At 52.1% G+C, this 27795-nt stretch overlaps 2 protein-coding genes across 2 annotated transcripts in view; one reads left to right on the top strand and one right to left on the bottom strand.

Moving 5' to 3' along the window:
- The window catches only part of RMDN3 (regulator of microtubule dynamics 3), a gene marked incomplete at its 5' end in the record, with an annotated part of 32507 nt that extends 18486 nt beyond the window's left edge, over positions 1-14021 (bottom strand). Inside the window, 6 exons of the mRNA XM_084263331.1 lie at positions 4667-4727; positions 5706-5808; positions 7004-7271; positions 11033-11179; positions 11622-11808; positions 13865-14021. Coding sequence (XP_084119457.1) covers positions 4667-4727; positions 5706-5808; positions 7004-7271; positions 11033-11179; positions 11622-11808; positions 13865-14021 — 923 coding nt within the window. The remainder of the gene's footprint in view (positions 1-4666; positions 4728-5705; positions 5809-7003; positions 7272-11032; positions 11180-11621; positions 11809-13864) is intronic.
- Positions 14022-18567: 4546 nt separating this feature from the next.
- Positions 18568-27580, top strand: GCHFR (GTP cyclohydrolase I feedback regulator). The gene is made up of 3 exons (XM_084262987.1): positions 18568-18648; positions 22661-22755; positions 26870-27580. The coding sequence occupies exons 1-3, from the start codon at positions 18613-18615 to the stop codon at positions 26991-26993; spliced, it is 255 nt and encodes an 84-aa protein (XP_084119113.1). The 5' UTR covers positions 18568-18612; the 3' UTR covers positions 26994-27580.
- The last annotated feature ends 215 nt before the right edge of the window (positions 27581-27795 follow it).

The following is a 27795-nucleotide window of genomic DNA, read 5'->3' on the forward strand; positions in this document are numbered from 1 at the left end:
CTTCCCCATACGCAAGCTAGAGCAGACATACAAACTTGCTCCACCCCCCACTCATGACCTGAAATGAGCTAAGGGAGTAACGGGTTTAGTTGGACACTAATATCTGTCTGTTCAGAGATTAATTAAAGCACAGGATGACATTGATCTCTGTATGAAAACTAAGAATCAGGCAACGATAAGGCAGAGGCACTAAGAACACTTGGTACAATATCAACCAGCCAACAGCACACAAATCTGCCCCACAGGTACGAAACCCATCAGCTGTCCCACACAGCTCTCAGCCTGCCCATGCCTCTGACACAGGGACCAGTCCCGTGTGCGAAGGCGGACTGGTCTGTGCAGCCCTGATCCAGCCACGGATGCATCTCACCCAGTTCTGCTCCCTCAGCACCAGCTGACTTCCAAGAGCAAGCAACTGAAACAACAACTCCGTACCAAGTTTAATGTCAAGAAGGCCCGAGAGATCCATGAAAGGACACTACCTCATTTTTGGGCAGATCCCAAGGCTAGTCCAGACAGTCCCAGACACTTACTGCTTTCTCCATCATTCCTGAGAAACCACTTACTGCCGCACTGCCAAATCTTCAAACCAGCAGCCCCAAACTGCTCCCAAGCTGCAGCCAGTCACGCTCCGAGCAGCGCTGCCTTCGCCAGCACTCAGAAACCCCTTCACATTCACAGTTGTCTCCTATGTTTGTTGCTTTAAGATGTCAGTCATCACTGCAACTGGCTCAGGGAGGGGGAAAAGTCTTACTTGCACTGATGATTGTATGCAAAGAGTTTTCTGTCTCGGTTGACAAGCCTTACACCTTTAAAGGCAATAAAACAGGGAAGGATTTGTGCAACAGAAGCAAATAATACAATGTAGAGAACAGCTCCAAACCCCAGCACAACTGCATTTTAAGCAATCCATAAGCACCGTGGCAACTGATAAGAGAAAAAAGTCAGCGTGAAGTAACGCACACAGAAGAGACACAGCCCTGCACAATCCCAGGTGTCATGCAGCCCGTATCACACCCAGGAGACACTACAATCACTGGGAGTGTTTCTATTAAAACATCCCAAAAGACAAAGACAATGCTGACCGCTGCCTGGGGAAGACAGAATGAAAGGGACCGTGGCATCAGCAGCGCACAAATCCACGTGGCTCCCACAGCTCGTGGACTGCAATGAATCCCTCCTTTTGTCTGGAAAAAGATAGGGTACAGAGAGAGTAAGATGGGAAAGACAACATGGGTGATGAGAGATAATAAAAAGATTCCCTATGGAAAGAGTTAATAAAAGATTAGGGGTCTTCAGCAGGGGAAACGGATACTAAAGAGAGAAGCACAACAGAATAAAACCACCTTTTGTGAAGAAAGTGTGAAGAATCATTCTTTGTTCACTCCCCTAAAATAAGAGCTAGGGGCTCATCAAACCCAGAACAAATCAAAGCTTTAAAACCTCTCCAGGCAGTTTCAACCAGAGCAAGCAGGGTTCTTCCTAGCAAAGCATGTTGAACGATGGGATCTGCACCAGAGGACGGCATGGAAACTAAAGGAACCGGGCGGCTAAACCAAGATGACACGAGCTCACGGAGGACGGCTCCATCGTGGGCTGGGAACTTACCTCTGCTCCTCTCCCTGCCACAGGGAAGGACAGACAGCATGCTGAGGGAAAGTCATCACCACACTCTTGCCATTTTTGGCTTTCTTCTATTTTTCTAAACATTGGCACAGGTAGGACAATGAGCTAGGCGCAGTTCTGAGCAATGCACCCATTACTTGAGGAAAGGGGAGCCATCCTGCAATGGCTTTTGGAGCTGTCTTTTGGAGCTGTCTTTTATCCAACATTTTTCACATATTAAGCATCATTTCATCAGGAATAATTTTTTTCTCAGGGTAATATAATTAGCATAAAAAGAGCCTGCAATTAAACCAGCTTGGAAACAGAGCAAGCTGGAAAGGGAGTAATTTCCTGTTCTGTCCACGATGGAAAATAATTATTTCTGTAACTGATAAAGGTAGTTCCATAGTCATTCCTGATAAATCCCATGCCTCCCACATGCTGCTCTGCTATTTCCTTTCTCCAGCTGCGCTTTCTGCAGCTGCTCTCAAGAATTAAAAGCCAGATGCAGACATGCAGAAGCCTCACCCCTGTTTGGAAAAGTGACAGGTTGGACAGGAGCCCTGTCACTCTTCCACCAACGTGCTGTGGGGAGGGGTGGGCACAGGAACACCCAGAATGTCTCAGCACAAATCGCTTTGGATTTGCTACTGGAGACCCAGGGCTAAACATCACGGCACAGCCACGACTTCGGCACGTGTAAACTCAGAACTAGAGAGCTAAGCTTTCGATGTTATACCCTGAAGTAGAACCTTGCTTTGTAAAACAGCTTATAAACTTTAAGACTCAACCTGCAACTGAAATGCCATTCCTTTGAGACCTTAAACCAGCAGATGAAGCCGAACACCACGATCTGATAGAGATCAGGCATGTTGTCTGTCCCAGTATTTTTCCTCCATATCGAGATTTAACGAAGAAGAGTGATCCATTACCAGGACCTGAAGTACACGGTCTTTTAATGATGATAAAGCCCTTTAATTGAATGCCCGTAGCCCAAACCAGCCCTCCAAAGCAATTCACTCATCTCAGAAGAGCACAGATCTTGCTTAGTAGATATTCAGCATTCCGTTTTCCCAATTACTTCCGTTTCAAAAAATTCATTTAACTTTTATTCTATTTTAGACGCTGTCAGTCCCTCCAAGAAACTGCAGATAAATGCTGCTCATCAAGGACATTGCCAGAATACCAGAAAAGCCTATTCCCTTACCTCTACAATTACCTGTGCCATTCTACAAATCCATTGGGTGCATTTTTGCAGAAGGAGAGGAATCCTTCCCATCCCAGACAAAAGCTGCAACCACTGCCTGCTCACTGAGGTACCATCCCTCTTGCCAACCTCCTTCCTGAAATCCTAACCTGTTACAGCATTCGTACAAACACAGAACACCTCACTCACCTACCTGCAGTTCATCTAATGTTTTATTATAAAAAGAAACATAAAATACCTTTGTAAAAGAAAAAAAGGCACCATATGCCACTGTCTTGATTAATTTCAAAGCCAGAGCACTTTGCAGAGCGACGAGCAGCATCCACGAGCAGAACACAGCAGCACCAGGCCAATGATGATGTTTGTACTCCAGAATTAAGGTGAGCAGAAGGACACTGACACAGCTCTGAGCCCACGCTCGCAGGCCTGGCTGCTGAGGCAAATGTGTTGCCTCCTGACACAAAGTGAGCATCACCGCGCAGCGGAGCGCTTCCGGGATGTCATCAACAGAGGGAAAACTGACGCTTAATGTAAGAACGCTGGGGGAATGCAAAGGAAAAGCCTCCTCACACGTAATGTGGAAGCCTGCAGTTTGCCCTCACAGCCATGCAGCTGGATGGGAGCGAGGTGGTGACAGATTTACACGTCCCTCTGCGGGGGCTGAGGGGGGCCAAGGGCTCGGGAGGGAACATGGAGCCTCACCACGCTGAGTGCTCAAACCCAGGAGCTAGCTGCCTGCAAGCTCCCTGCACTAAAGACACTCTCATGCAGCCCACCTACGCCCAGCACAGAGTGGGATGCACCAATACATGTTTTACCAGGGTCTGTGCAGCCCCAAGCACTGCTGATGGTGGTCAGTGCCAAGACCCTGCAGCATCTTGCCCAGTATACACACCTTCCCTCCCAGAAGAAAGCTGCAGTTCCCAGAAAGCTCCTCAACAAATTTCCCTTCCCCTTTGCAAACTACACACCCTTAAGCCACAAGTAGCCCACCAAGTATACAGTTTCATCTGCTGCACGCAGCCTGGTGAGCACAGAATGGAGCCCATCATATATATCCATCTCAAACTCCTTTCTCCGAGTCACTTCTGGAAGTTCATCCTTCACTACCACCACTGAAGTCCATCATGAGGTGCACGCTCACAAATGCCCTGACACAATCTGTTCTCAGTATACAAAGAAGTTTTTGCTTCTATTCGGGAGCTTTTGCTCGAGAACTCTTCTGCCCATCTCATCTCACCTCAGGGAGAAACTCTTAATTAAATTGGCGTAAGCAAAGTTTATCATTGTCACCACAACCGAACCTGCCATCTGTCAAGCCACAGCTCGCGCAGATGACAGATTCACAGAATTGTCAGGGTTGGAAGGGACCTCCAGAGCTCATCGAGTCCAACCTCCCTGCCAAAGCAGGTCCCTAGGACAGGTTGCACAGGTCAGAGTCCAGATGAGGCTTGAGTATCTCCAGAGAAGGAGACTCCACACCCCCCTGGGCAGCCTGTCCCAGGGCTCTGTCACCCTCACCGTGACACAGTTCTTCCACATATTGGTGCGGAACTACCTGTGCTCCAACTTGAAGCCATTGCCCCTGGTACTGTCTCCACAGACTACTGAGAAGAGGCTGGCCATTTCCCCTGTGTCCCCCTATTAAGATATTTATAAACATTAGTAAAATCCCCTTTCAGTCTTCTTTTCTCATGGCAGAACTGTTAGAAACAGCTTCTTACAGACAACATCAACGCTGTATCCTCCAAGTAAAAGCAAGTAAGGGTTTTTTTTCCATTTTTAAGTGCAGCTCATCTCACTGCAAGTCCTTTTCCTATGTGGCTTAAAAACAAGGAGTAAGAGGTTACGTACCACTGATGGCACTCAGCACTCCGATCCCATTTCTGTAAGGCAACTTCCAGCTCTTCTTTCCCTGCAAGTAAATGGTCAGAGGTAAGAAATTCAGCCACTTTCTCTCTCAATTTTTTTCCCCTGAGGCTGTTGGAGTACAATGTCAGAATGGCACAGAAGTCATATTTGTTAACTTTATAATCTGTTTGCCTTTGACACATCCTACAATTCATTTCATACTCTTGCCATGACATGGACAGCCAAGACCACACAAAGAGATCAGATCGCAGACCTGTCACTGTGGTTTCACCCCATTTTGTGGGACAGGTGCCCATCACAAAACCTCTTCCACCCCTCTTTAAGAGAAGGTCATCAGAATCCACAGTAGTTTTGTTCCAACATGTTTCACAGCCCCAGATCCAGGACCTGTCCCACTTCCCCCCCATTCCTCCCAAGACCCTGCAATTTCAAAAAGCTGACAACTAAATGCCTAATGAAGGCAAAAAGGTCTACTAAAATTTAACTTTAAATGTCATGGTTTAAAATGGCTACACCGACTTCCAGAAAATAATAATTATAGTAGATAGTTCCAGTATTAACTAACTCAATTTATTCATTTGTACAACGAAGGGACCAGAAACGATTTAGAACAGTATCTGCTGTTCTGCTGCACATCCTCACCATAACAGAGGGTTTTGTCATTTCATTCTGACCCACTGACAATCTTGCAAACAATCCATATCCAAGTTAGCGAAGATGAAGGAGGGAACAAAATCAAACTAATCCCTCAAGCACACATTTGAAAATATATTTCTTTTTTTTACATCTCCATGGGGTAGCAACACAAAAAATTAAAACGCATAACAGCAAACACACAAGATACAGGCGACTGGTTTGAGAACCAAACCTTCACACCTTGCACCTGGCAAGAGCTTACAAGGCCAAAAAAAACCCCCACTGCACATTTTGATGGCGTAGGGTGTATAAACACAAAGTGTTAATGTCAGCTCTGAAGAGCTAGGCTCTGACATTGCCTAGCCTCAAGCACACAGGTCCTTACCATCGGACGCGTACGACCTCTTCTCGTCTATGTCTTCCGCAATTTCACACATATCGCTGTGCGCTCGAGCCAGGCGCCAGAGAAAGTCCTTCTGGTCTGCGTACTGCGGTGGAAAGAGAAGCCATGTGTATCAAGAGCCATTCCTGCCATCAACAGAGAGCGTGAGAAAGAAAAACCAAGCAGAGGCATATACTGGGAGTTGCGCAGATGCTTTCTGAACCTTTTAAGGGCTCTCTACGAGAGCTGAGCCACAGAAGAGCAACTTTGGTAGCGAAGTTTCTAATTAAGCTTACAGCACTACACAACTGGGACAGGTCTCATTGTTGATGCCTTCAAAGAAGGAACCCCTCCGCTCCAAAGGCTGCGCTGGGGGCAGCTCTTCAGCAGTCTCTGCTGACCTCAAAGCACCAGGTGAAAAAATAAACCACCCTAAACCTCACCGCTTCGTTAAACTTCACAAACTGAGTTTTACTCGGTCTGCATTCAAACAGTTCCACAGCCTGACTTGTTCTTAACCCCAAGACGGTACAGGAGGTGTACTGCTACAGCTGAAGAAGAGATGGACTGAGAAACTCAGTCTTACTTAAAAAGAGTGGAAAATTAAACCACAACCACCTGACAGCCTGGTCTCTTCTGTGATAGTAATGTAAATAAAGGAAAGTGGGGGAATCACCAGAGAAGCACATGAGAGTTCAGAAGCCAACAGGTCTGTCATTTCTTCCTGGTGGGAAGAAAATAAAACCTAACCCCAACTGAAAGGGTTTTACACGGCCAAGCTGATATAAAAAGACACATTCTTTAACAGCTGCACCATCCAGGGTTTTCATCTCACGACTAGCACACACTGAGGCATTGCCTCTCCCTCCTGTTTGAACACAACTTATTTCATGAACCGCACATGCATGTGCTGGGCAGTGCTCGGGAAGAACAAGTCTCCTGAATACAGACCGAGCCCCTGAGCATGCGACAAGGTGAGCATTGTCACAATTTCCCAGCTTCCTGCAGACACATGGTGCTGGTACTTGACACAAGCACAGCACGTTCACTCAGGGAACGCGATGACATGATGAGACACAGAGTTCCAAGACAAAAAGCCACCAGGAAGGGGCTGCTGCTGTAGCCCAGAGAGTCTTGGCCTCCAGCCCGCTCCCAAGCTGCTCCTGGGGAAAGCGCCACAGGAACCTGTCCCTGTGGTCGTGGAGGACCTGGACCCTGGTAAGATTTGCAATTTCCTCGTTCCCAGCTACTTAGCTGAAAGCACAGATCACTGCTGGAAAACAGAAAAAGGCAACTTTTACCGCCAGTTTGTTGTTGAGCAGCAGCTGGAATCCCTCTCTTTTCTCCTGCTCATCTCCGGTATGCAAGCGGTCAGCCTGCTGCAGTAGCTGACCCAGTCCTTCCTCCAGCGAGGAATCCAAGACGAAATGTGTTTCATCCTCATTGACAAGATCCAGGGAATCCCGTCGTGCCGTCCGCACCGTTTCACAGCTCACTTCATCTTCCCCTTCTTCGCTCTCTCTCTCGGACTCACGGTCGTAATCAGACTCAGCGTTGGCTGTGGTGTACCTGTGGGGAAAAAAACAAGCCCACACATTGCAAAGTTGGCTCGAGGAGATGTGGTGCAGCCTACGAGACTTCTATACATATGGCACAGAGAAAACAGAGGAAGAGGAGTTTTTATTCTGGAATACATGGTACAATCCAAGGATCACAGAATCACAGAATCTTAGGGGTTGGAAGGGACCTCAAGAGATCATCGGGTCCAACCCCCCTGCCAAAGCAGGCTCCCTATCTCACATTACACAGATAGGCAGGATCTCAAATAACACACAGTGGGTATTTCTCATGTCACATACATAACCTGTGAAAGCTGAAGAAAGAAGCCCCCCTGCCTCCAAAGTTAAGTAGAACTCAGCCACAAGCACCTCCCATCTCACCTGCCCATCCGAACAGCTTCTCTTCAGCTTTCCAACTTCAACGTAAGAGAATTAAACAACACAAAACAGAGCCAGGATAATCCAGTTAAATCAGTATGGATTACAGAAGTTCAACCAAAAATCCGACACACTCATCAACATGGGAAATGTAACCTGAGGCTTTTAGCCTGCTTCAGGAAACTTCAGACACAGGATATGTTTTGGCAGCATCTAGTAGCTCCCTTGTCTTGTCTGAGCGTAAAATACAAAACAGCTTGTTCACATTGACAAGTGAAAAGGTGCAAAACAATAGGAGAGCAATCAAAACTACTTTGCCTGAGCAAGAAGTCCATCAAGGAGACAGCAGATGAGCCAGAAAAAGACACTATGTGTACAAAAACCCCAGACCACGATTAGCTGCTGCATCAGTCAAACAAACCAGGATAAAGCTCAGATCAAAGTTTCTGAAAAAGGCTAAAATTAAGCTCCCCTCCAAATCATACACAAGCACCTCAGCTGGAAATTTAAACCAGTGTTATACCTGATACCATTGCAGGGGGGTGCCCACTTAGAGCTACGTTCTTTTAAATTAAGAGACTTTCCACTTGTCCCCGCCTCTGTGTAGCTGCAAGCTCTTTGCTGAAGAACAAGCGCAAGCCGGGCCGCGCTTTAAGAACACGCCCGTTTATATTTAGATGCTGATGATTTATCTGATTAGCAACCTCCCTTCCACAAGGAAGCTACTTCAAATCCCAAGAATGCTTCATTCCAGGGGATGTTCACCATCGCTACCTAACTGAACCGTGCCCAGGCCAACTTCTTCTGCCGAATTAGAAGTCAGCGCAGCAGCAGTGGGTAACTACAGCCAGGCTCCCTTTTCTCCCCACCGAGGGAGAGCGGAGCGCTCTGCGCGCTAAGCTGCTTTGTCTGCGGACAAAGATACGTGGCCCAAGCCCTATCTGAAGAAAGCAGTTACTACTTTGGCCCCATGCAGATAACAAGACATGCTTGGCTATCGAAGCTTCAGTTTCCTGAGACCTGACAATGATGCTCCAGCATTTCCCTCTTAGGTGCAGGGTAATTAAATACCAGGGCCCCCAGCTCTCGTCCATAACTTTGGGGAATGCAGCGCTTCGTACAGGACAACTTTAAGGGAAGAAACACAGTGAGAGCAGCCTTATCACAATGAGCTGGAGATTATGGAGGCAGCACTAAACTAATGAATAAAGTAGCAGCATGGTGGTAAGGTGACACTAGCACAGGCTCCATTTCAGATTAAAAGCTTCATTTCTCATTTTTTTTCTGAAGATCAATGACACTGTGAGTTCTCCAGACTACCTCATTGTTGGTAATTAAACACCAACTCCTCAAATTCTCTTATTTCCCGTCCTAACCCACTATCAGCACAGCCATGGGCTGCACAGCTGTGGTGCTGTCTCACCGCAGCACGTTACTGGCAGCTGCCAAGAGCTCGGTACTTTGGCTGGAAACCATTTTCCACGCTGAAGGCTCCTGAAACGTGACACAGTGTTTAAAAATAGGCAGCAACAGATGACTCTGATACACTTCTTTTCTCCACCATAAAAATGTGTTTTCTCCAAGACAAGATGCTGCCAGTTTAAAAAAAAACAAACCACATAATACCACATATAACTTCACGAACTCCCAAGTTTTCATAAAGATCAAAGGAATCAGATGCTATCAGCCTGTTTTCCTGAGTTGACGATGATGGAAAGTTCTTAAATGCTTTCGTACGTCGAGCCTCTGGCTAGTGCACACCCTGAAGGAAAATGAAAACACAGTATCTGGAACCAAACAGCATGTGGGAAGAGGAGGCAAAGAAGCCCCCAAGAGAAACGCAGCACCAAAGCCATACAAAGAAATGAAGCAGCCGGAGACCCCTGGGCTCCTGAAACCTCGTGTTGATTCTTGCAAATCGTATACGACATCGGAGAAGACATGGCCAATGTGGCTTACAAAATAAAGCCAAAATGCGGTTTTTCTTTCTGAATTTCATTAAAATAATACAACATCCCTCCTCCCAGCGGCTGCTGAAAAGCTGAAATAGTCTTTTCTAAAATTGACACTTCCTACCCTGACTTTCTGCTAGAACACAGTGGCACTTACATCTCTAAAAGACAATGCTGCATATGACAGCTGGTGGGTCCTGAGCGGACCAATACTGTACCTGCCAGTACAGGACAAAGACCAGAGCGACACACAATATACTAACACACGTGAGAGCTCTTACCCACTAATTCTCCACACTGGTCATTAAATCTAATTACAGAGTTTAAATAAGATGTAAGAACTCCCCCAACTGGCACTAGGCTCAAATTAAAGCAATGAGGTGATGCCATACAATACATCCCTGCTCCACAGCTCTCAAGGCCCCTGAGGACAATGTCTTCGCTGAACCTCAGGATCACTGTCAGCCTCTATCATGACTTAAAGTTTTCTAGTGATCAGATGACACCTAGAGCTTGTACTCACTGACAAACACTGTCCCTTGTGGCACCCAGCACTACCAAGGGTCACATTGCACTGCCTGCCTGGCCAGTCAGGTGCCACCAACCAGCACGTCATGTCCCAACTCCACCTGCCTTGTTCTCCGTGCTATAATTAACTTCAAATCATGGAATCATTTAAATTGGGAAAGACCTTTCACATCACAGAGTCCAAACTTCTCTCTTTAAATTACATTTCATCTCAACTTCCATTGGAAAACACACACATTTGGCATGTGTTTCAGCACATACTCCTGTACCGCCGAAGCTAGAGGTTTCCCCTAAGTAAGGCACAGAGGAGAAGCGCTACATCAGAAAGGCAGCAGCCACAGACATATGCAGCAGACCTCCTGCTTTCTATCTAATATCACAATACTTGTGTCTACATAGTCAATTTTACCATTGTTCTTAGAGTACCCTGTAGCTTTCACCTGGTTTGAAGAATTCAAGCAACACAACTGATCAGTGTGACACACTGAGAAAGATCTGCAAGGAATTCCCTAGCCAAAGACATGTATTTTTTATTTTCTCAAGTTTTCCAGACGTGCTAAAATATATTACTGTACCGAAATTTTATTTATAAACTCTTGCACTTGAGTCCCTGGCTGGATTTCTAATTCCCCTCTTCCTGCAAAGTTCCCTAATCAAATCACTGCTCAAAAAACATGCAAAAATGGCTTTTCTTTTTTTTTTAGTTTCCCTCCTTTCTCGGTAAGTCAGAATCATGGCACTTCTACCGCCAGGGTCAGATCGGGAGACTTACTGTAATAAAAGCAAGTAAAACCAGCATGACAGGCATAAAGCTGGGGAAAAAATCCCTTCCTTTACATTACAAACCACTCAGACATAAGCAGCCAGGCACCAAAGCCCGTGAGAGCTGCTTCTAACCCCATGCTCTGCTTACCCTCCCTCGCTTTCTCCGTCGTCCGTGTTGGTGGCTCCCGAGCTGGCGGTGAAGTAGATGGAACTGGAGCCCGTGGAATCGCTTCTTTCTCGAGGAAACGGGAACCGCCTCCGGCGAGTGACTTTCTGGGTTTCTTCCAGATAGGACCTTCAAGGAAGGCAAAGAGAGAAACAAATAAACATTTGATAGTGCAACATCTGCGATTCCACTCCTCCTCTGCAGGGGATTCTATCCAATTCACTTTATATCCAAGGAATTCACAAGGTGACCTGCTCTTGCTTATGCAAAGATGCAGTCCACATTCAAAGGGGCACACACACCTCTGACTCCCTCAACCAATAAGCCAAGGGAAGCCTGGAGCACCTCGCAGGATACAGGACCTTTTATTCTGTTGTACCAAAAGCCACCTGCAGCTGGCAGCAGCGAGGAAACGGCAGCAGTGAGAGACAAACGCTTAGAGCACTCCCAACCTTCCCAGCCTCGAATACGAAGCAAGTGTCACTGCTTCATACTCCACAAGAGAAAAGGAACAACCATCCCGAGCCAGGAATAATGCGCAACAGGAGACAAGGATGGAAAAGGGCAATACCTGACTTCACCAACAATTTCGGCAGCTAAGTGCTGCAGGCTGTTTCGTAGCTCCTCCACTTCTCTTCTTAGCTCCGAAATGTTTCTCAACACGAACTCAAGGCGCTCCAGCACCTGCTCATCCTGTGTCAGCGGCGGCACGTACATCACAGCATCCCCTGCCGCCCCACGGACCGGCGATCTGGGTACTGCGTAAACAAGACAGGAGGAGAAAAAGTTGATGAGGTGAAAATGGGAAAGGATTCTCTGTGGAAATATTTGTCTGGTGTTGGTTTTGGAAGATGAGGCTTGATTGCAAGCATAGCCTGGCCTGAGGTCTGGGGGGGGTTTCAACTGGCTGACCATTCCCTCTCCCAGCACTGGTACATAGCCACGAGGAATCGTTCACAGCAGCAACTGGGGTGATCAGAGCTCTTTTCCCCGCACCTCCACAAAAATCCCCTTGTCAGTTTTCTTCTGAAAGATCAAAATCCATACTGGACATTCCGCAGACTTCTGCAGAGGAGGAAAGTGCTGCGTTGTGGAGTTTGGTTTTGGTTTTTAATCCTTACTGCAAGTGAAATTAATTCCTTTTCTCTTAACAACATGCCAAAAAACTACACTCCGCTTTTCTCCTAAACTGTGACCAGCCAGGAAAGCAACCTGTTCACAAGCCAACAGAGGACAATGAAAGCCAAATTTAGCAAAAAAACCCGTCTGTCAATAACAAAATCCCCAAAACAACCAACCAAACCCAACCTCTACACTTACTCAAGAGAAAAAAGAAAACCAGAAACCCAAATGGGAGACATCAGACCTTAAGTAGCAGTTTAGTTTCTAAAATGTGTCACTGCCTTCTAGTGAGCATCCAGAGCCTCTGTCTGTCTGTCTTGTCCCTAATCTTCTCACCAATACAGCCAGATCGACCAGTGTGCACAGATGACATCGGTGAATTTTAAATATGTTTTCTTGAACGTTCATAAGTATTACAGACAAATACACCACCAGTTAAGGCAATTACTGAGAAAAGAACACTTTTTTCTATTAACATCACCCCAAAGAGAACTGCTCTCAGAAAAGGGACCATAAAGGGCTTGCCTTCCGGGGTGCCGTGCGCTAACACACGGAAACCCAGAGATAATAATCTACATTCCCTTAAACAAAGTGGCTCTGTGATCTTCTCCCTACTCTTCCTTTGCTTCACAGGAACGATGCTTGCTTTGCTGTTTCCTCAAGAAGGGGCTGTACAGAACCTGACTGCTCTCCTCTGGCAGCACTTCTCACCACCCTCCTTATCCCATCAGCAGGTTCCAGGGCTCCCCAGTCCTGCTCAGGACCTGCTGCTTCAGGACAGAGTCCCAGGAAAACTGAAGGAGCTGATTCCTTCTAAGAGACGCAGTCAGCAACCGGGGCAGACCTCAACTGCAGCAACAGTTACCAGCCCACCAAAGCCGTACGTGCACATTGCCTCTCCTGTTACCGCCCATACGGTACGCGGCTGTGCAGGAAGCAGGAAAGCATTACAGTACAAGGGTCTAAACTCTGGCTCTGCAACGCCACAGATTAAAAGACGGTTCACAAACTACTCCTGCCCCAGTGCAGCATGGGAGTGAAGCCTGTGGATACCCCAGGAAAGACACCTAAGTTAAAGTTTTCCCTGTGAATCTGGTTATTTTGAAGCCTGCAGAGCTAAGACACGTAACTATAGGGCAACACGGGTGCTCACTCAGCCCTCTGTGCTGCCTGTCTGTGTTTAAAGCCTGAGCAATGGCGACGGCCCAGTGCCCCTGCCATTTCACACACGCTTGGATAAGCAAAGGCAAGCTTGGGTTTCTGAAGCAACACCTCTAAAAGCGCAGACCTCCAGCCCCACCAGTACTGGGTGGCGAGCGGGCAGATCTACAACAGCTTTACCACAGCTCTTAGCAGGGCGGCAGGTGCCGAGCAGGGCGGTCGTAGCGCCAGCCACGGCAGGGAAGCGCGGGGGAGCACGGGCACTGCTCGCTGGCCTGGCCGTGCGGGACGACCTCGAGACCCACGACGGGTACGGGAAGGTGGGGAGCGACTGGGGGAGCACCCTGCCCGGGGCTGAGCGGGGACCGCCTGGGAAGGGATGGGAAAGGTGGAGAAGGGAACGGCAGGGCGGGACAGCAGGTGGGCACGGCGGGGGACTGGGGGGGCACTGCAGGAGGGGGGGGCGCGGCAGGGAATGGGACGGGAAGGGACGCAGCGCCCGCCGCCCCGGCCCCCGCGCTGCCCTCCTACCCCGGCTCCGGCGCGCCTCCACCTCCCGGCCGCTGTCCCGCCGCCGTCGCCGCCGCCGCAGCACCCAGAGCAGACCCAGGCCCAGGCCCAGGCCGGCTCCCGCCGCCGCGCCCAGCGCCACCGCCAGCCCCAGCCGGGCGGGCCCAGGCCGCGCCATCGCCGCCCTGAGCAGCTCCGCCGAGCGCGCGGCGCTGGAGAGTGACGTAACACGGGCGCGCTCAGTGACAACGCCGTGCGTCATCACTGCACGTCCTAAGGAGAGAGGAGCGGGCCCGGCGATGGGGCGGGCTTTGGGTGACGTCAGCGGAGCCGCTACCGCCAGAGGCGGGTTTATTGCGGCTCAGGGGAGTGGAGAGGCCAGTCCCTCTCTGCACGTGCACGTACACTTACACCTGCCCCTGCTTGGACGTCCTCATGTACACCTGCCCCTGCATGGGCACCTACACCTGCCCCTGCACCTACACCTGCGAGTACATCTACACCTGCACCTGCCCCTACACTTGCCCCTGCACATAGACCTACACCTGCCTCTGCCTCTGCACGTACACCTGCTCCTGCCCCTGAATGGACACCTACACCTGCATGTACACCTACATCTGTCCCTACACATGCACCTGCATGTGCACCTACACGTACACCTGCACCTGCTCCTGCATCTGCATGTACACCTGCATGTACATCTACACCTGCATGTACACCTGCACCTACACCTACAGACACCTACTCCTGTACCTACACCTACACCACCTACACCTGCATCTACACCTACACCTGCATCTATATTTACACCTGCACCTCCATGTACATCTACCCCCACCCCTACCCTGTATCTACTGGAGACATTCAGGGTCTGGGTGGATGAAGCTCTGAGCAGCCTGCTCTAGGTCAGGGTGTCCCTGCTCACTGCAGGGGTGGGACTGGACCGCTTTGAAGGTCCCTGTGAACCCAACGCAGCCTGTGGTTCCTTCCTTGATTCTGTACCCGCGCTTCCACCCAGACCTGACTATCCACCTTTGCTTGCACTCGCCCCACTCTCTCCCAGCCCCCACAGCTCCACCCCAGCACCCCAACACAACCGTGAGCGCTGCTTCATGGCCTCGCAGCCCCTCTGTGTCACCGCCATCCCATGAAACTGCCACACCCCACCACACAGTACCGTGGCTGTCACCCCAGCCCAGCTGTGGTGTTGTGGTTCTGCCCAGCGCTCTGAGGCGTTGGGCTTTCATTCTGGGGGTGTTGGGGCAAGTACCGCAACTGCTGCTGGCTCTGTGCCTGCCGTCACCTCGTGACAGGTCCCCCAGCTCTCTGACAGATGTATGACAGCCACAGGGTGACAAAACCTGGGGGGAGGGGTCAGGCGGAAGTTCTTTGTGCGGCGATGACGTACAGCCCCCCAGCTCCCGGCGGTGCAAATGGCCGCTCCCGCGGATATTAAAGATGGTATCTGAGCGGCCCTGTGCCCCAGCCGCGCTTCTTCAGGAATGAAGAAATGAAAGTAATAAAGCCAAAGAAATAATCCCCTGAAGGAAGAGGTGCTTTGCTCTTTCCCTTTTAACCCCTCCATGTCCACAGAAAACCCCCACAGCTGCTGGGGCAGTGGACCCGAAATCCCCATTGTTTTGGGATCTGGGTGCAAAAACACGCAGAGAGGCCGACTGAAGGTGTTTTCTCAATTCTAAATGCTTTGCGTTTCCCAAAATGCCCTCAGGGGTTCGGTTTTATGAGGCCACCTTGGGCTGCTGTGAGTCTCTGAAAGCAGATGCAGTGGTGGGACACTGGGACCAGCAATACACAGCCTTGTCTGGCACGTGACCCAAGAGGCAAAAGGGAGCTGCAGAGGTTTTTGATCTTCAGCAGCATAGGGGGAAAGTGTTTCTCCTGCACGGGATCAGAGTGGGGTACAAAAATCATAGTTCCCTTGGGGACACAAGCCCACAGATTCGCCCTCACAGCAGGGCCAAAGCCAACGGGTTGCAAAGACCCGAAGCTGCAGCTCCACGATGACTTGGGGATTGGGAATTGGGAAAGCCCAGAGCTGCCGAGTGATATAGCAAGAGTGGAAAGCAGTGATTTTGGTGAGCAAACTGTCCGTCAGACTTGTCACGGCACAGGGGATGGGAAGAACGGCCAGTCCTTGGGTGGAGAGCACAGAGATTTAAGTGGAAATAGAAGAAGGTGGGAGTGGCTGGAGAACCAGATGAGACTTTTGGGTTCAACCGTCTCCATCCCACAGTGAATACAGCAAATGTGGAGGGCAGTTCTGCCTCTGGTGCGACCCCCAAGCCAGCAGTTTGTGAGAACTTGCTTATACCAGGATTGCTGAACCCAGAAATGTCTTTTTCTGGAGGAGCTGAAGGAAAACTAGTGATTCCAGTAGCCCCTTCTGCAGGATATTCCCTATGGGTTAAAAAGATGGAGTAACCATATCCCATTATCCCTGTGCCCAGCTGAAGCCCCAGATAATGAATGGAACCATTTAATTGGCTCCATAATGAGACCTCATGGGGGTTTCTCCCCACTGTCAGACACGGTGACCAGCAGCTCACTCGTCTTCCACAGTGTGATTCACCTCCGAGAAGCAAACCCCATGCTTCCGGTTCATACTGCTCTCTATCCAATTAGGACTGTTCTGGGCAAGGGAATTAATTGGGTGCTTCAGGAAGAAGAGGGTGTTCATTAGAAGGGGGAAAATAAAGCTCATCCCATGCCACTTGCCTCTCGTAAGCATAGGTAATGGGGTGGCAGCTTCTGGCAGAGCCAAACAACCTTTTTCTTTCCTTTTCTCTGAATTATTTGGGAGAGGAGATTCAAGGCCAGCAGCTCCCTCCAGCCCCCATTTCTCTCCATGTCCAACGAGGGCTGTGAGCAGACTGGTCAGAGCCGGTGCCAAAGGGTAATAACTAGCTTTCGGATGATGAATGGCACCGCAGAGATGCATTATGCCGTACTTCATAGCTCGTTCTTACGCCACCGCAGGGCTGAGCGCTCGGGCTGCCTCCCAGATTTCAGTATCTCACCAGGAAATTCAATACTGAAATCTTACATGCACGCTCTGTTTTCATTTCCACCCACCCTCCCCCCCAGATAGAGAGCCGCAATGAGCCAGCCAGACAGGCGAGAGCAAAAGCTGGGCAGGCGGCCATGCCACCAGAACCCCGCCTGTCTGTGGATAGACTGATGGGACTGGATTTCACGTCCCCATGATGTGCTGTGGCCGGCGGGAGGGTAATGGTGGGACCCCGCTTACAGTGAGACCGCCCAGTTGAGGTCCAGACGAGCTGATGTTTAACCCACATACGGGTCAAAATGAAAACATTGGGTATTTGGAACACATTTTAGGAAGACAACACCATCAGCCTTCGTTGGTTATTTCCTTTTATAGTGCCAGACCAAATCAACATGTGAATACTAACGTTAATGGTAACAGTTAATGATTGGCCTTGCCGGTGTGTTTCCTTCCGCCCAGCAAACAGAAATGGAAACTTTCTCCCTTGCTCCCTGTTGGAGTTAATCACTAACCCGGTCGGGGTAACGCAGAGAAACTGTCCCCAAGTCATGCAGGAAGGACACGACATGGCCCAGGCTCTTTGGCACAGGACCATCCTCCTGCCACCTCCTGCAGTCATTTATTTCTGAAGAGTATTAGAAAAATTAGGAATTGATCACACCCTGTTAACAGTTTCTGACAAGCTGCATGGAGAGGTTTCTAAGGAACTAGTCCTTGCTGCTCATCGCTTTAAGTATGGTTTGCAAACTGCTAGGCTGGGACTTGAGGAGGGAATTACTCCACCAGCACCTACAGATGAAGCAACTCAGGTCTCAGGCAAGGAGCTGATCCTCAAATTTTGAAGGGATTTAAGCCACTGTGTTTCCAGACTATAGCTCAACAGCCCATAGAAAAAGGGACTTTTTTCCATGAGATGCTGGTCATGACAAACCCCCAGCTGCAGGGGATGTTTGGGAAAGGCCCCAGTCCGTGCCTGGGGTGCTCTGCAGGGCTCAGGGCTCCCCACCTGCCCAGCTCCCGGTCCTTCACCTCCCAGCCCTCACTTCCCTGTCTATTTCCTGGTCCTTGGTCTCCCTGTCCTGCATTTCCCTGTTCAGTGTCTCCTGGCCATTCATCTCCCTCTCAGCCTATCATCTCCCTCTCCGTGTTCATCTCCTCCCTGTCCATTGCCTCCCTGTCCGTTGTCTCCTGTCCATTGCCTCCTGTTCACCATCTCCTTGCCCATCACCTCCCTGTCCATCACCTCCCTGTCCATTCCCTCCTGTCCTCTGCCTCCCTGGCCATTGCCTCTGTCTCCATCTCCCTCTCCCTCCCCACCCTGCCCATCCCTCCTTGCTCATCATTCCCTCCCTCTCCATCCCCTCCCTGCCCATCACTCCCTGCTCATCATTCCCTCTCCATCCCCTCTCTGCCCATCTCCGCCTCCAGCCTGCTCACCCTTGCCGGGGGTGCCGAGTCCAGACCCCTGCGGGAGATCCCCGGCCGGGGGTGTCCGACGGGGTCGCCCCCCTCCCCGACCTCAGGCGCAGCGATACCGCCGCTGGGGTTTACCTCCGCCCTTCCCAAGTCCCCGAGACCTTCCAGTAGCCCACCCGGGCCCCGGACCCCTCCGCAGACGGGCCGGGCGGAACCCCGCTGCCCGGGGGCGGTGGCGCGGCGGGGCGGGACGGGACGCGACACTCGAGGCCGCCCCCGAGCACGGTTCCCCCGGAGCAGCGGCGGTAGCAGCGGGAGCGGGGCTATGCCATACCTCCTCATCAGCACGCAGATCCGCATGGTGAGTCCGCCCCGCCGCTGCCCCCGGCCCCGAGCGGGCACCGGGACCTCCCGGGGCTGGGGAGGGACGGGACGGCGGGGGAGCGCAGCCGCCGGCAGGACGGGACGGGGCAAGACGAGACGGGATGGCCGGGAGCAGCGGGACACGCTCAGCCCTCGGTTGCACCGGGTACCGCCAGCTCCGGCCGCCCTTGCTGCTGTCCTGGGCTGGGCAGCGCCTGTAGCTGGGGGTGGGAGGGCTGCCCCGCAGGTCTGGGCGACCCCCGGGGCCCGGCATGGCCACGCCGTGCACAGCCTCCTCCCCTCGCCCGGGGCAGCAAGTGTCGGGCAGGAGGAGAGCTCCAGCGTTGCCTGTCCCCCGCTCCTTCCCCCCAGGACAGCAAGGACAGAACCAGGGAAACTTGTCGTGGGACCCTGTGACCGTCAGAGGAACTCATCTCTGGCCACCGGCTCGGTTTTCCCACACCCAAGAGCCGTGTCCGGGCGGGAAACGCAGCCGCAGCCATCGGGAAGGGCATGGCGGCAGCGGGATTTGCAGCCCGAGCAGCGGCAGGGGTGTCCGGCTGAGACCCAGGCTGGAAGCACAGCCCGTTATCCTCACACAAAGATGAAAGGAAACGTTATTTCCTAACGGTTGCAGCACCCACAGCCCACAGAGCGGTTGCTGCTGGTGGGGCCACAGGAGCAGATAGACGCCTCTGGGGGTGGTTTTTCCTTTCCCGGCAGAAAGGGGAGAGACACTGCTGGAAGCCAAGCTAAGAACCGTGTGGGTTTGCAGTATGAAGGGGGCAATGGTGAAAAAGGCAGATCAACAAGCTGTCAGGAGTTTGGTGAAAGGTGCCGCCGCTGGAGACATCCCGGTACAGGAGCATCTCAAACCAAACAAGCAGTGAATCAAGAATGGGGATGCATGGGGAGCCTGCGGCGCCGCAGCATCTGTGGGCAGTGGTACTCAGCATCCTGCAAGTTGATTTAAGGGATTACGGACTGAGATACAGCAAGTACCGCATGGTTGGGGTCTGTGGCACTTTTGGGCAAGGCACGCGGCAGGGCGGGCTGAGTTATTGGAGCTTGGCCCATTCCCCCTTGGGGGACTTTGGAAACTCTGCTCTTTAGCAGGGCAAAGCAAACATACCCAACCTGAAACCTGGCACTGAGCCATGGCTGGAAACAGCCCATCCTGGGCTGGTTGGTGTTGCTGCTTTTTTCAACGCTGCTGTGACAGGGACAAGGACAGGGACGGGGCAGGGATTGGTCTGTCCCTGCCGATGCACCAGAATGGGGAGGGGGGAGGGGGCTGCAGGGGAGTGGCAAGCAGAGGCGGCCTGTGCTCCCCTTCGGTGTCTGTCTTTGCCAGGGCTGCAGACAGCAGAGCGTGCCACGTGTTTGCGCAGCTCATCACTGAACTATTTCATTACTGGTGCTGAGCAAGTGCTTCTAGTTGGGATCTCATTGAGGTTCACGATTTATGTAGCATTTGCCAGTGCCAGTTTGTGGGGGGATGCTGTCAGGGAAGGATTCCAGAATCAGCAGGTTGGAAAAGACCTTTAAGATCATTGAGACCAACCATTCCTGTCCTGTGCTAACCCATATCCCTAAGTACCTCATCTACCCACCTGTTAAACACATCCAGGAGCAGTGACTCAACCCCCTCCCTGAGCAGCCTGTTCCACATCCCCACAAGTCCTTCAGGGAAGAACTTTTCCCTAACATCTGATCTGACCCTGCCCTGGTGCAGCTTGAGGCCATTTCCCCTTGTCCCATCCCCTGTCCTCTGGCTGAAGAGACCATCGCCCACCTCCCTGCACCCTCCTGTCAGGTCAGTGTAGGTGGTGAGAAGGTCTCCCCTCAGCCTCCTCTTCTCCAGTCCTCATAGGATTTGCCCTCCAGCCCCTTCCCCATCCTGGTTGCCCTCCTCTGGCCAGCTCCAAGACCTCGATGTCATTCTTATGGTGAGGAGCTCAGAACTGGACCCAGTACTCAAGGTGCAGCCTCACCAGTGCCAAGTACAGGGGCACAATCCTCTCCCCAGACCTGCTGGCCATTCTGTGTCTGACACAAGCCAGGATGCCATTAGCCTTCCTGGCCACCTGGGCATACTGCTGGCTCATGTTCAGTTGCCAGTCACCCAACACCCCCATGTTCTTCTCTGCCTGACAGCTCTCCAGCCAGTCTCCCCCAAGCCTGTAGCGCTGCTCAGGGTTGTTATGCCCCATGTGCAGGACTCTGCACTTGGTGTTGTTAAACCTCATCCCATTGGTCTCAGCCCATCAGTCCAGTCTGTTCAGGTCCCTCTGAAGAGCCTCCCTACCCGCAGGCAGATCGACATGTCCTCCCAGCTCAGTGTCATCAGCAAACTTACTGAGGGAACATTCCATCCCTTCTTTCAGGTCATTGATAAAGATGTTGAACAAGACTGGACCCAGGACTGAGCCCTGGGGGATGCCACTGGTGACCGGCCTCCAGCTGGATTTTGTTCCATTTATCACCACCCTTTGGGCCCATCCATCCAGTCAGTTTTTAACCCAGCTGAGGGTCCACCCGTCCAGGCCAGTGGCAGCCAGTTTCTCAGTCAGAATGCTGTGAGAAATTGTGTCAAAGGCTTTACATCACCCTCTGCCACACCCCATCCTCACCCAGCCACTTTCCCCAAACCAGCCATCTCAGCTCTCCCAGCCAGGTAGAAATTCTCTGCTTTCACTGCCGTTGGACTGTCCAGCCACTTCACTGCTAAACTCACCGTTGGGTCAAGGTGTGTGGCTTCCCCTCCTGCTGCACTGGCTCATGGGACCGAGGGCTCTGCACCACACCAGTGGAGTGTTCAGGCTGCAAACCTCTGCGTGGCACCTCTGGGGCTCAGGTCCCTTGTCCTGCTTGTCCCAAGGGGTGACGGAGAAAAGAGGGATCCAACAGGGTCTGGGTGATACTTGAAATGTTTCTGAGGTTATTTAGGGCTAAGTGTCCCTTTATGTGCTGTGAAGTGTGTGGTGAGCTTACCTGTGGGTGGGGGACTACTCTCAGAAGAACAGTTTTACCTTGTAAGCTTTTCGTAACTAGCGTGGAGGAGATCTAAACCGAAAGGATCGCTCCACCTCTTAAAATCAGTTTAAACCTCCTGTTTGCAGGGGTAGCCCAGAGGGCACAGGGATGGGCTTTGGAGCACTGATGAAGGTCTTAGCACCCCCATCAGTGCTGAGCAAGGGAGTTGGAGCTCCCATGACGTGTTGGATGCCCCTCCCACCCACCAGCCCTGGATATGGACAACGTTCCAGGCTGTGTTCCCTGGCTCTTGCAGCCTGGGTGCTGCAGGGCACTGCCCTCCCCAGCTGTGCCCCAGCTGGGCCAGAGTGGGTGGTGGGATGGGCGATTGTTGTCGAGGTCACATCAGCACTGTCGTTACCTGCCATACCCTGACACTCAGGTCTGGGTAACCTCCAGCCCAGGGCTGTCTCATCAAACACCTTTTGGGTGCTGTGCAGGACTGTCGCTCACCCCCTGTATGCCGTGCGGGAAGCCCACCACACTCTGGAGGAGGACAGAGCTCCTGTCCCTGACTGCCTCCCCCAGGTCCTCTGGTCTCCCACTGCTTCTGGGGAGAGCAACTGGAATCCCATCCCATGTGCAATTGTCTGCCTGGCACCATGCGGCACCTTCCCACCCCCATCTTCTCACCCTTCCTCGTTAGCCGGGCCATTCCCACAGCTGCCCTCTGACAGGACAGGCCCGGGTTCTTTATCCCATGGGAAGCGCGCAGATCTGCTGGTTCTGCAGGATGAGGACATGGGTGGCACCTGGTTACTGTCACACAGATTTCTGTGGTGGATCCCAGGGGACCAGAGCCACCCACCAGCAGGTGGCCCTCCAGGAGCAAAACCACCATGGTCCTCTCCTGGGACAGGCAGGTGGCTCACCATCATCCCCCTCTCAACAAAGCTCTTACTGGAGCTGTGCTGGGGAGCGGGGAGGGGATGCAGTCACAAGTCACTCACCTACTCTGCTGCCTTTCCCTGCAGGAAGTCGGTCCCACCATGGTGGGAGATGAGCACTCGGATCCCAGCCTGATGAGCTTCCTGGGTGCCATGAAGAGGAACATGCTGGGGAACCACTTGTAAGTCCTCCTCTGCCAAGCTTCTGGCTCTCCCCTCTCCTCACTTTCCCAAGGAAATGGAGGCAGGTGATGGGAATTTCCCAAGGGAATGAGGAGTGTTTTCACTCCTCATACTCACCGTGACCCTTCTGGCTGCATGTTTAATCTCAGGACTAGTTTGATGCTGACAGGGCACGTACATGTCTAGGCCCCTGCCCTGAGGAAATGCTGCCCAATACCCAATACATTCAGTCCTTTCTCCTTCCTTGCTCTGACCCTATGTCAGCAGCTGGCCACCTCCCCCTCACACACTGGGGATGCTCCTGCTGTGATCCCATGCCTACCCTGGCCAGAATAAACCTGGAGCATTTGAATCTTTCTGCATTGCTTCACCTGCCTCCTGACCTTAGTCAGGGGAGACAGACCTCCTCCACCCTATTACCACGTCCAGCCCTGAGATGCTCATCCCAGTGCCCATCCCGGTCTTAATCTGCTGTGGCCGTTTCTCGTGCCCAACTCACCTGCTGTCCATCCCACCCTGTTGCACTCTAGTGCAGTTTGTGGTTCCTCCCTGTTACTGAGCACCCAAGCCAGCCCCTCTCTGTGGCTCCTGAGGCTTTTCCTCAGGTTGCCGAGCCCCAGTGCTGGAGCTGCTTCCAACCCTAACCTCCCCCCCACCCCCGACTCCAACCCATAGCTCCATATATATTTGATGCCCCTCCACGTCCCTGTCCCTCTGCCCACTCCATAGAACTGTACTTTGGAGACATTACCAGCATGTTCTCCGCATCTTGGCCCCCTTTTTTTCCTTTCCTTTTTTCCCCACTTTCTCTCTTGCTTCTTGGTTTTTACTTTGGGAAAAATAAAAACCACCAAGCAAACCAGAACCTCAAATGCAAATTGAGACAGCAGAGAGGAGCCGTTACCTTTCTGCTTGAGTCTGCCTGCTCGCACCATCATGCAGAGGAGGAGAACTGGGCCTCCCCGTGCCAGTATGTTTTCAAACTTCCATGGGCAGAGCTGGGAAACCCACTTTCTCAGTACCAGCCTGGCATGCATCGAGGTCCTCGGAAACCTGAGTGGGATGGGAGCTCATAAAGAAAGAGTGATCAAAACCCCAAATACTGAAGGCCGTCCGTTAGAGAAACCCCTCCAAACCCAGCCTTGTGTCGCTCCCGCTCCCTGAGGGGGCAAAAGGACTGATGGCAGAGTCCTCCCCTTGCTGTCCCCCAAACGCACAGCCCTTGGGGACACACACACACACGGGGAGTCAGAGCTTCGTCCCCGTGATGGGCAGCCCGGGGGGGGGTTGGAGGCCAAGCTGTCTCCATGCAGGTCTTGCCAAGGCTGTGTGTGGCCAAGAGATCAGCAGCAGTGCCAGTTCCACACCCAGGAGCAAGCAGGGAGGTAGGCAACAGGCGCAGGCAGACTGAGAAGGCTTCACAGAGCAAGTGCTGCTGGCTCCCGAGATGGGGGTCACAAATCCCTAGGCATCGAGTGGAACAGAAAGGCAAAGGAAGGCTAAACATCTGCATGGTGTCTGCCCCAGGTTAGAAGGAATCAGAGTGCTGCATTGCGCTTGCTTGGGAGGAGGGACCTAAGCTGGGGATCTCCCTGTGGATTCATCACCTCTCTTCCTTCCCCCCAGCCTGGAGCATTTTGAGTTCCCTCTTGCCCCACCTGCTCCTCGGTGCGGCTTGTGTTGTGCCCAGGGTAACTCCACTGCGTTCCCGCAGCACGTCTTCCCCGTTGGCGCTTGAGCAACAGGGGTGGAGAAAATAACCTGCCTGGAATGGGGCTGCTGACAGCCCGAGGGGCTCGGCGGCATGCCAGCGGGGTCAGCTCCGGCCACCTCTGCCGCAAATCCCGACCTGGAATGAAAGCTCCTGTGTTGGCATCGCTGCAGAGCAGGACCCATCTGACCATGAGGCTTCCCCAGCTGTGGATCTTGCCCTTTCCAAGGGCCGTAGGCTTCAAAACCTTAAAGGCAACCTTGGAAGGAGCTGGCTAGAAAAGGTCCAGGGCCGGGGAAGGTACGGATGAGCTGCTTAATTACCTCTAATAAGGGAGAGCACAGATCCTGTTGGGCAGCTCCATCACTCCCCTGATGTGCAGAGGCAGAACCCTGGGGGCATTTGGGCTTTAGTAGGGGGAAGCTGGGCTCTGCCCCCACCTGCGCCTTCCTGGTAGGGCCAAGGATGAAAAGTCTGGTCCTTGACCACTGCAGAAAAAGGGGTTCTTCAGGGCCCACCCAGGGAAAAGAGGCATACATGGGTGGCTGCTGGGCACCAGCATCCCCCCCACTGCCCCAGTTACAAAAAGGAGCAGTGGTTTGCTCTGGGTTTGCTCCAGAGCAAACCAATGCACCTCTGCCAAGCTTCGTGAGTTGAGGTTAGAGGCACCTGATAGTACTTCAGCCCTTCCCCAGGGCACAGCCAAACCCCTGCACAAGCTAAAAGGCCGGTGGGGTAGATGGCACCAGGAGGGGGTCTGTCCCGCCCCTGGGCGGGGGAGGGTCCTGCCTCAGCCCAGACGGGCTCTATGGCTGGGGCTCCTGGGGGGCACGTAACCGTGTGCCCACGTCCTCTCCACTTTTGTGACTTTTCTGGTTCCCGCTGGCATTTCCCCGCAGCAAAGGCTTTGCAAACGCTCCCAGCCGCTCCATCCTGATCCAGACCAGCTGCACGTGGAGATGAGGGCATATGCAATCTTTTGTTCCACTAAGCAGGGAGTCACGTTTAGAGCCCTGGGCAGCTCAACTTTCCTTTGGCTTTTAGCTCAGCCGCTCAGATTTTCAGGTTCCTACAAATAATAAACACTCCCCGCCTCAGCTCCTTCCTCTGCATCATGGGAATAATATTTACCAACTCCAACACGTGAATCTGAAGTGTATGTGGTAAGCCTCTTGGAGAAAGCAGTAAGTTCAAAGGCACCTACAATAATACATATTATCTTTACACCACATCTATAATTACAGCAAAGTACAACCTGGCCTGAGAAACTGAAAAAACAGCTTTCACATCTTGGTGTTCTTTCACGCTTTAAAAGCACTCAGCATTCCGTTAACATTTTGCAACCTTGGCAAGAGCGACTTTGGAAGAGCTTTTGGGTCCCTTTTTATTGTCCCTAGCAGGAAAACCAGGAGAGGCTTTGTTAAGGTGCCCAAACAAGATCGCAGGGATGCTGCAGCCCATCATTAGCAGCTTATCTGGCACACTGAGTCATCCAAGAGCTGAACTATTATGAAGCTTATCCCATCTGCTTGAATAAACGCTGCGTCCAGAAGGAACACATTAAAGGAACAGAAAGGCTGCCAAATCCAGCACCCAGTTTCAGCTCTGCTACCTCCCCAGCTAATTTAGCCCAGTTTGCCTCCGTATTGTGCTTGTTTCCACCCGGCAGGCACTGTCTGCTGCTTTCTGTGGGGGCCGTCTTGCAGCCCCTCAAGGCTTCTAGAGCAGCAGGGGAAGGAGAGCTTCTGCCCCACACCACAGAGCCAGTAGAAAACAGAGAGGGACCAAGGCTGGACCAAGGTCCCAAGGGTCACGCCCCAGCCAGCCACACAGCAGGGAACTGCTCTGATCTGGGGGGCTAGAGGAGCCTGTGCTCCACTGTATGGGGCAGCTCCAGCCAGGGCTGACAGCTTCTCAGTTCCCAAAGGTTTTAGTGCTTGGCCAAAGGCACCATTTGTTTTTTTTAATTCCCAATCCCCAAATTTCAAGCACAGGCTCCAAAAAGCACCCAACTTACATAGGCAGAACAGGGGGGTTTTGTTCCTGATAAACACCCAAAGTGTCCTGCCCTGCTTTGCATGGATCATCCTCCTCTTCCGTGGCTGCCCACTGCAAATGCTCAGGCTCCCTCCCTGCTGCCGTGTGGGCCCAGGTACCCCAGCAGCACCTGGCTTTGGACAGTTGGGCCCTGAACCACATCCTTGTTTAACATGACCCCTTAGTTTTGGCCAGGCTTCCTCCTTGGTTCGGTGGCTGTGGGGTTTTGCCTTCCCCATCTAGTTAACCATTGCATCACAAGACACACCAGACACCTCGCTGCAGCGCCTTATATTCATTTAGGGAATTCTTGTCACCTCCTTCTCCACCTCATGTTTATTTCTTCTCCCCTTTCCTGCTCACAGCTGGGAGTACTACGTGAACGACGCGCCGCGGGTAGTCTTGAACAAGCTGGAGAGCTGCGGTTACCGGGTGGTGAGCATGACAGGCGTGGGCCAGACGCTGGTCTGGTGCCTCCACAAGGAATAGCAAGGAAGACCTCTGCATTCCTCCTGGACAAGACCCTTCTGGGGAATCATTTCACATGGGACTGACATCAAACTTTTCCCCTTAATTCCTTTCTGTCCCCGGCTCCAGGCACTCGGGAGTGTGTGTGGGGTGCAGTATAGAGGCACAGCCTGACCCCAGAGAGATACGCCCAGCCTACCTGTTCCAAAGCAGGAGGAAGGCAGGCCCTGGCCTAGAGGAACCAGCACAGGGAACAGGTGGCTGCTCTCTGCCTCCCTCCTAGCCGTAGGCTGGCAAATACCAGCTTTCGACATTTTAATCATTACCTATTTCACATGCATTGGGGAAGCTCAAATCACAGCCCCATCCATGTGCCTATCCCTCAGGGCTGCCCTGAGGCCAGTTTCTCTCCCACCCTGGGCAGCTGCTGCCTTTCAGCCCCAAGAGCACCTGACACACGGCTCCTGACAGAGCCTTAGAGCAGCACAGAAGTGTCCTGTGACCAGTTCAGCTATGGGCTCTGTAACCTCATAACCTGCAACGTTGGATTGTTCAGAGACATGTACTGATTGTGCTGTAGGGGGGGTAATGCCAATAAAATGTCTCTAAAGACACCTGTGTCTTTCTGTGGGTTGTTTTCAACAGTTGCTGCCAAAGCTGCCTAGATCCACAGCTCCTGAAGAAGCTTTCAGGTATTAAAGGCAGGGCCAAGGTTTGGTGTCTGATCACACCTCTCATACCCCAACTCCATGTGAGCAGGCAGCTGCTCCGAGCACACACTGACATGCTCACTCTGATGATTCTGCAGCCCTTGCTCCTCCCC

The sequence above is a fragment of the Gallinula chloropus genome (genome assembly GCF_964237585.1).
Source record: "Gallinula chloropus genome assembly, chromosome: 4".
NCBI classification, from domain to species: Eukaryota; Metazoa; Chordata; class Aves; order Gruiformes; family Rallidae; genus Gallinula; species Gallinula chloropus.